At 46.0% G+C, this 8,632-nt stretch overlaps 1 protein-coding gene across 4 annotated transcripts in view; it reads right to left on the bottom strand.

The window, feature by feature from the left end:
• Nhsl1 (NHS like 1) overlaps positions 1 to 8,632 on the bottom strand; it is a 138,567-nt gene that overhangs the window by 86,239 nt on the left and 43,696 nt on the right. The window contains exon 1 of one of the 4 annotated variants that reach the window (XM_029532956.1): positions 379 to 446. The exons of the other annotated variants lie outside the window; for them this stretch is intronic. Coding sequence (XP_029388816.1) covers positions 379 to 442 — 64 coding nt within the window. The 5' untranslated portion in view covers positions 443 to 446. Of the gene's footprint in view, positions 1 to 378; positions 447 to 8,632 lie in introns of those variants that run through there. 4 annotated transcript variants of the gene reach the window in all.

Below are 8,632 nucleotides of genomic sequence, written 5' to 3'. Positions count from 1 at the left end.
ACAAACAAAGATATCTGCAAAGAAAATGAATAAAATCTCTCCAGCACTACATAAAGCCTCCTAAAAGTGTCAGATGAACTCAGTTTTTATCAGCAGGTCTGAGATATCTATCTCTCTGAATGCAGCAAGCCACAGAAATTACTCCATGATAAAAACACAAAGTCCTGGGCTGGCTTGATCCTCAGCGTTAAACTAAAATGAGATATTTTCTAAACTGCCACAGTCGATTTTCATGCACGGAGTCGACCTAGCCGTATTTTCCAGCTACCAATGTGCTTTTAAAATACTTACGCTTTCCCACCCTTGCAACATGTTATACACAATCACCTGTAATCTGACTGACATTTAATTATTTCAGCTGGAGAGAGACATACTCACCAAGGGCACCCCACTGGATAGCGGAATCAGCCACAGACTCCAGACGGTATACTGCATTCATCATTAGAATAAATTCCCAGGGGTTTTATACAAAGCACACTTCATCAAAATGCTCCACGCTAATACCGTGTGCTCCACTTCTTCCTTGGGTAACCCCGTGTCAGCTACAAACCCAACTCCTTAACGGGATACCTCTGCATTCTGAACTTTCAGCTTCACTGAGATTGCATTTCACACACACACAGACACACACACACACACACACAGACACACACACCAACAAGAAAAAAAAAAAAAAAAAAAAAAAAAAGAAGCCCCTTCATTTTGCAGCTGCTGAACACTACAAATAGCTTCTTGTATAATTGGACTTAGAATGCACCCCAAACCAGACATGCTGAATGGCAACCTGAATGCTTCATTCATAGAGAACTCCGATGTGTAGAATGTGCTAAAAACATCCCGGTGGTGAAGGGGATCATTAGGAAGTCTTGGGGCAGAAGGTTGCTTTTCAGCAGCCCTGCAAATTCTTCTCAGGTCTATGCAAATGGAGAGGGGGGGGTGGTTTCAGAAGATTCCCAGAGTGATCAAAGGAGGACTAGCAGATTTCCTTCCACTCTGACTAGATGGAAGTATCCCTGACCATGACCTCTAATCTCCACAACAAATGTGTATTCCTTAGAGGACTCACTGGCCCTGAATCCGGTTCACATTGCAAATCAATTATCCATCCCTGAGCGCAAACATTTTTAAGCAGCTTTAGTTTATTCCCAAAGCGCTCTGCACAGGGCAGACCTGCCATTTACATTTCCTAGAGGGCCAGAGTCAAAGCCTCACCATTCACTTTGCAGGGCGCCACCCTTTGGTGCCAGGCCAAACGGACAGGATGTGGAGATGCGGAACTATGACAGCGATGTGTGGGGTCAGGGGGAGCCTGGAGAATTTAAAAGGAATATATGTGTGTTAGGATATATTTTTTTAACCTGTATGAGCTGTCCTTTAAGAAATAGCTTGCAATAGGGACCAGGACTAGAAAATGAAAATGCTTAACTTCTAAGATGGTTGGGCTTCTTCCTCACTGCCCTGACCTGAAACAAAAACCTGGGAGCTTAAGCTGGACTGTGAACAGATCTGACAAACTCAAGACCAGACCAGGCTGTGTTTAGCCCAAAACTTGTGTACCTATCAGTCTCCTTGCCTGTCTTGGCTCAAATTGACCAACCCTAAGTGGGAGTAGGAAGAGCCCCTCAAAGACCCTGAAACCCCCCCCCCGGCCTTCAAGGAGAGCCCAGGCTTCTGCTTCCCTAGCCCTGCTTGTGTTTCCCAGTGTGTTTTCTATGGGCTTGCTGTTTGTGTGTGAGCGGTTTGCTCGCCCTAATAGAAGCCTTTGCTTACTGGCAATCGCATGAGCACAGAAGATGGCGACCTAGGGCAGAGAATTCCATGAGGAAGTGCAATGAGGGATGCTGTGGGAAAATGCTGGTGGAACAAACCATGGAGGACTTCCCCACCCCCCAGCCTCCTGCTTTCTTCCCATTATCCTTTGGGGGCTCTGATTAGCTTGTCATTTCTTCAGGCAATAAACGTCTCCCGACCTTTGAACTCTGTTCGGCCCCTTTCAATGACATTGTCTCATACAACTATGACTTGTCTTCGTTTCGTGGTCTGTTCAGTGACTGAATCTCCCAGGTACAAGTGACCTTGACCATTACCATAGAGGGTGCATGACTCTTCGGGGTGTAGAGGAATGCCATCGTATCTAATACTCATAGGCATGCAACTAATATCAGTCCATTAAATTAATAAATTCCTACGTGAAAAGAAACAAGGGGTTAAGAACTCTTGTTAAGACCTCTTACAGAGGACCTTGGCTTGATTCTCAGCACCACACGACAGCTCACAACCTTCTGTGAGGTCGGCTCTAGAGGACTCAACACCATCTTCTAGCACCCATAGGAGGACTCTCTTCTAGCACCCATGGGCCCTTTGCACACACAGTATACTTATGTACATGTAGGCAAGACACTCTTACACATGAAATAAAAAAATAGACAAATCTTTAAAAAGGGGAACAAAACTTAAACATAACAGCTCTACAGGATTCATTCTTGTGGCACTAAAAAATAAATAAATAAATAAATAAATAAATAAATAAATAACATTAAAGTGCCTGTGGGTTCTCGAATCAATAAAAAGCTTTTAACCCGAGAGAAAAGTCACTACAAGGAAATCATCCAATTCATTTGCAGACTTGCAATTAATTAAACCTTCATCCCACCACGGCCCTAGGCTCTGCAGATACTAAGATGAAGACAAACTCTTAGAAAACCTCTCCTTGCCTTGTCGTGACCACGTCTGGAGTGGACTCTCCATTCCTCTGTCATATATATATATATATATATATATATATATATATATATATATATATATATATATATATATATGCTATCACGATTCTCTTCTGTCCCACTACTAAGACTGTGCTTCTGGGAGACAGGAACTACATCTGTGCTGGCTTTGGAAATTCTTCTTAAAGAATCCAATTGAATGATATGGGCAATGAGTGTGGGGTGATGAGCTGTGCAGCACAGACAGCCTGGTCCCCGATCGAGCCCAGGCCTTGAACCCCGGTGATGCGGTAGGTGGTGACATCCGGCAGCTGTTTGGCCACATGCCCTGGGCCCTGGGCCCCTGGCTCCTGTTGCAGCTACAGTCTCCCACTGCCCCCTGCAGAGAGGTCGGTGGCCATCAGTCATGTAGGCTGTCCAGTCTCCACCCCCACAGTTACCTGGCAACAGCCAGGTTGGCTCAGCCCACTGTAAAAGGGGCAGCTTGCCTGCCCCAGTCTCTTACTCCAGCTCCTGCTTCCTGTTTGCTTCTCTCTTGCCCTCTTGCTCCCCCTCTCTCCTCATTCTTTCTCCTCCCCATGGCCATGGTCAGCCTCTACTTCTCCTTCTCTCTGCTTTTCTACAATAAACGTCTTAAAGCCATGGACTACCTCTTATCAGGATCCACCATGCTGGAGCAATGGAACAGGCCTTCCCCGAACGAGCCATGTGTCTACCTTCCGCACAGGAGGCCTCCCCGTGCCCCAGCTACGACACTGCCAGCCAAGCTAAGCCAAGCTGTCCGGGCAGGTCTAGGACTCTCCTCCCCATGGGAACCCAGTTGGAGCTCCCACCTCCTGTCCTTTTCCCTTCAGCCCCAGGCCAGAGCCTGCCCGAGGGTCCTCCTGCTCCATTCTCAGCTCTTCCTAGACATCCTGCAGTATCTGCGGTGTCCAAGACTGAGAGCCTGACGTCCCTGGCCTCGGCTCGGTCCAGGGACCCCAGAACCGGCTCTTCCGCAGCACCCAGCAGCGTCTGTGGTGCCCCAGAGTCTGAGCCTGACTCTGGCAGATCCTCCGGGGCCTCAGACTGCTCCTTTCTATCCCCGGAACGGGGTCCTACGGTTTCTCACATCCTGATGCCTGTCCGGCAGCGCAGAGGGGGTGCATGCCATCAAACGCACCTTGCCAAGCCCTGGGTAGGACTTAGGACTTCGGTTTTAACCCACAATGAGTAATCTCTTCCTTAGCCCAGAAGAGTCCCACCGGCTAGAAGATGACAAATAAAATAAAGTGGTAAGTAGGCACAAATTACAGAGTTCATGCCTAGAATGGTAGTCATACAGAAGAAGTAAACTCGAGGCAAACTTGATGGAACAGGTGGTCCATGAGCTAGACTATGACGAGGGAGAGTTTGCTAGAAGGAGCATCTCTATACAAGACAGAAGCACAGGCATAAAGAAGACATCATGTGGCTGGCGAGTTGGGAATATGGAGATATTAATATACAATGGTGCACAGTCCCTGTCACAACACCTCTCCCAGTCCCAGGCACACTGCTTTTCACTGATGCTCTGGCACATATGTATCAGTGCCGAGCCTAGTAGTCACACAGTAGGTGCTCGTTGTGAACTGGATGATTTCCACCGTTGAAGTAACTGAAGTGCCTGGCACTTATTTGGCTGGTAGGGCATTCAGTTGAAGCAATGTGATCGTGGGTTCAAAAACTGGTCGCTGGCTTTGCTGGGAGTGAGGGCCAGTTCCCTGGGTCAGCCTGTTCTAAGAGAGTCATTCCTGAAGGTTAGGCTTGGGCCTGATTTCCCAGCGCCTTCTGCTCATCTCCTAAGTTCCATATATCCAGGTAACACGCCCTTCTGCTTAGAACTCAGTCTGCGTGTGAACCTGGTCGGAGCACCCGGTGCCAGAGGGGTGACGATGTGGGGCTTGCAGAGACGCCTTGTGAGAGACCATGAACAGAGGTGATCGTGAACATGAACTCTTTCTGCTAGGCTTCACTTGGCTGGAAAGAGTTAAACACCAGGGGGTTTGTATAAGAGAGAGAGATCTATGTACTGAAAAAAAAAAAAAAAATGACAGGCCTGGGGATCTAGCTCCATTGGCAGAATGCTTGTCTGGCATGCATGGAGCCCAGGCTAGATCCCCAGGACTGCATAAGCCAAGAGTCACTGCCTGCCTGTTGTCCCAGCCCTTGGGAGATAAAGGTAGGAGGAACATTAGTTCAAGGCCAGCCTGGGCTACACAGATATCCTATCTCAAAGAGGGTAGGAGAGCTGGCAAGATGACTCTTTGGTTAGCGGCACTTGCCAGGCAAGTCTTACAACCCAAGTTCAGTCCTCAGAAACCATGAAAAGGTGAAAGGGGGGAACCAACTCCCCAGAGTTGTCCTCGGGCCTTATGAACCCCTCCCCCAACCCTACCCCTGACACACACATGTGCGCGCGCGCACACACACACACACTCTCTCTCTTTTTTAAAAAAGGTTTCAGGTATGGGTGAAAATAACTTTGAAAAACAACAGAACAAATGTAAACTAATGACGAAAAAGAAATAGAGCAAAATGACTCCCTTTGGGGGTGGGGGTTATAGAAACGGCATTCATGACCAAAGTCACTGCCATAAAGGGTTTCTCTGCGATCATTTTTAAAGTGCTCATTTCCCACCAACCTTAATCATATACAACTATGAAGAATTAACAAGTTTTCCAATAAAGAACACACACACAAATCAAAGCCGTATCTTTATTCTGGGAAGAACTATCAGACCAGACTTTTAAAAGTAGTTATGAAAACAAAGCCAGAGCACATACAGGCAGACAACAGAATACACTCTGATGCTATAGGGAAGGAAAAATACAAAATGCACACATGCATGTGCACGCACATACACAAACTATAAAGAATATCCGCTGTCTTGCCAAATCTCTGGACAATGAATTTACCTTCTACCCAGCCAGGACTGCTATGGCAAAATGCAGCTGCTGCCACCTGCTGGTCAGCACTGATGGCATGCAAGACTGACTACCACATCCAGACTGGCACACCAGGGCTGTTCCAGTTGCCAGTAGAGCCAAACAAATGGCTATGCTACTGCCTAACACTCCTCAGTACGGCTTCCAAATTCAGAATGTGAGCCTACTGGAAGAGCCTTGCTTGCAGACCTCATATGGAACTGCAGGGAAGTCTGGAAGGCAGGCCAGCCTGGTAGGATAGGAAATGAGTTAAGGCTGTGACAGTCCCCACTGCAGGCCAAGGAGCATTAGGGGCAACTATTGACATGCTCCCAAATCGGCTTGGATGCGGAGGTGCCCCACCCATCAAGTTTAATGTAAACCCAGTAGTAGTTACTTACACTGAACTTCCTGAATTAGAAGCTAAGCAAATTAGAGCAAACTTTTGCTCAGATTCCATCAGTGGTCCAACAAGTATCCACCCAGCTGTGTTCACCACCCCAAACACTAAGCTCATCAACTCAACAAGGTCCAGGTATCTTCTCTTGGATGGCATTTCTAGAGAACTGAAAAGAGAACCACAAGATCAACTTTAACGGGGTTCTCCAAACTCATCAATATGTTTAAAAGGCAACAAAGTAAAAGATACAAATTTCATAGAAACATCTGTACCCTACAGCGTCAACTCCTGCAGCCACCCTACTTAACTGAAACTGAGGGCGGCTAACACACACTACAGTGTTTGCTCTTGATCCTCTCTACTCCTCTGTGTGTGCTTATGGAAAGGCGAGGGGCAACCAAGCACTCGCACAGGAGAGAGGGAGGGAGGGGGGAGAGAGAGAGAGAGAGAGAGAGAGAGAGAGAGAGAGAGAGAGAGAGAGAGAGAGAAAGATTCTTCCCCCACATCATCTTCTTATCTTTCCCCAATCTGTCCCCTGCTTTCCTGTCTTTGGTTCTGGTTGCTCACGTCATCATTAGGGTTGATGGTTATTTGACTGAGTAGCCTCCCCACTAGGGAATATCTCTCCCTCCTCCACATGCAACCTTCTACTATCTATAGCTCCTCTGGAGGGGTGGAGCTGGAGAGAAGACCCTTCACTGACACAGCAACTCTAACAGTCACAGATCCAAAAATACTAAGAAAGGAAAACACTCCATGGCTAAGTATCTATTAAGTGAACATATTTCTTTTCAGAGTACCACAGCATAAGCAAGTCTCTCCAAGGAAGGCTGAAATTTGCTTTACCATATAGTAACAGTATCAACAGCAACAGTGTTTTTTCCAAAGCATAACTTACTGGTAACTTAATACAAAGTGAATCTTGTAAAGAAAAAAAAAATCTGCAGTATAGTTTTTCATTGGATAAGGTAAGGTCTTGTTTGTTTGTTTAAATTTTATTATTAAGTTAGCCATAGTGGCATACCTGTAATCCCAACACCCAGAGGGCAGGAGGATCAGAACTGTGGGCCAGCCTGGGCTACAAAGCATACTACAGAGGCCAGCCTGAACAACAACACCCACTCCCTTCAGCCCCACCACTTCCATCACAAAACTTAAGTCAAAGCCCAAGTTAGATGGAGGTCGACTCCGGCAGAGCGTTGCCCTAGCATGGCCCCGTTAGAGGCTCAGCACCACAGAGGAAAACAACCCAAATTGCAAATCAAACGCAATTTTTCCATGTGTCATCACTCAAAAATATTGATTTCCTCAGAAACATCCAAATACCATAATGAAACATTAAATAGTCATACTCCTAATTTTTGTTTGTAATCAGAGAAATAGCATCTTAGATGAAGAGAGTGATATTTGTAGCCACCCCAGTTCCTGAAGGCTAGAAAGACACATTTGCACAAACAAAGCAGGCTCACCCAGAGCTCAGCAGGGGAGCGCAGGGGTGAAGGCTGGGGAGTCAGCAGTGTCTACAGCCTGCAGGCTGAGCCTAGTCCATTGCCCTTTAAGACCCTTTACACTGGGTGTTGCCCTTTAAGACCCTTTACGCTGGGCGTGGTGGCACAAGCCTTTAATCCCAGCACTTGGGAGGCAAAGGCAGGCGGATTTCGGAGTTTGAGGCCAGCCTGGTCTACAGAGTGAGTTCCAGGACAGCCAGGGCTACACAAAGAAACCCTGTCACGAAAAACCAAAAAAAAAAAAAAGGCCCTTTACACCAGTGAGGGGCTCTAGCAAGGAGTTAAAAGAATCAGAACATTTGCAATGATGGTCCTTTGAGTCCCCTCTATTTTTACACTAAGGTGCAGAGGATTAGCAAAAGTTTGCTTTACTACCCAATTATCTATTAATTACTATTATTAATTATTTGAAAAGCTGGGAATCATACCCAGGGCTTTTGTACCCTAGGCCAGTGTTCTCCCACTGAGCTACACTCCAGCCCTGACACATTCTCTTAGAAGGAAAGAAAACAGAAACAACAAATACTTCCAGGGCTATCCTTTAAAAAGTCAGCAGGAAAACCAGCCAATCAGAAATTTTATTACCTTTCAATTTTTTTTTTCACACTTCATTTTTCCAGGCCCTTAAATGTTTTCTGGAACGTGGAGGACACTCTAAGTGTTTTTATCATAAACCTGGACATTCAGTGTAAATTACTGCCCCAAATTCAGTTATCTTCTACATTAAGTCTAATGATAAAGAATCATGACAATCACATAACAAAGCTTAATAGTTGATTTTAAGTGAAGAAAATAAATGAAATGGCAGTCTATAGAATCTTGGCATACAAAGAACACTGAATAAACAAGCAATACCCTTAAGAACTAATCAATAAACGTCCGGTTAGATACAGCTTTCCGAAAGCCAGGGCTGCAGACAGGATTAATCCTAGCACTGCATTTGAAGAACTTTAGTAAGCCATCTGTTCTCTCTGGGCTGGGAAACATGACAGTAGGGATTCTGAAACCTGCTTTCCAAGGTCGTATTTTATCTGTCCTGCCTGTGTCTTAGGTCT

The sequence above is a fragment of the Mus pahari genome, chromosome 21 (assembly GCF_900095145.1).
Source record: "Mus pahari chromosome 21, PAHARI_EIJ_v1.1, whole genome shotgun sequence".
Lineage (NCBI taxonomy): Eukaryota > Metazoa > Chordata > Mammalia > Rodentia > Muridae > Mus > Mus pahari.
Note: the sequence above shows the minus strand (reverse complement) of the source record. Positions and strands in the feature narration are given on the sequence as shown.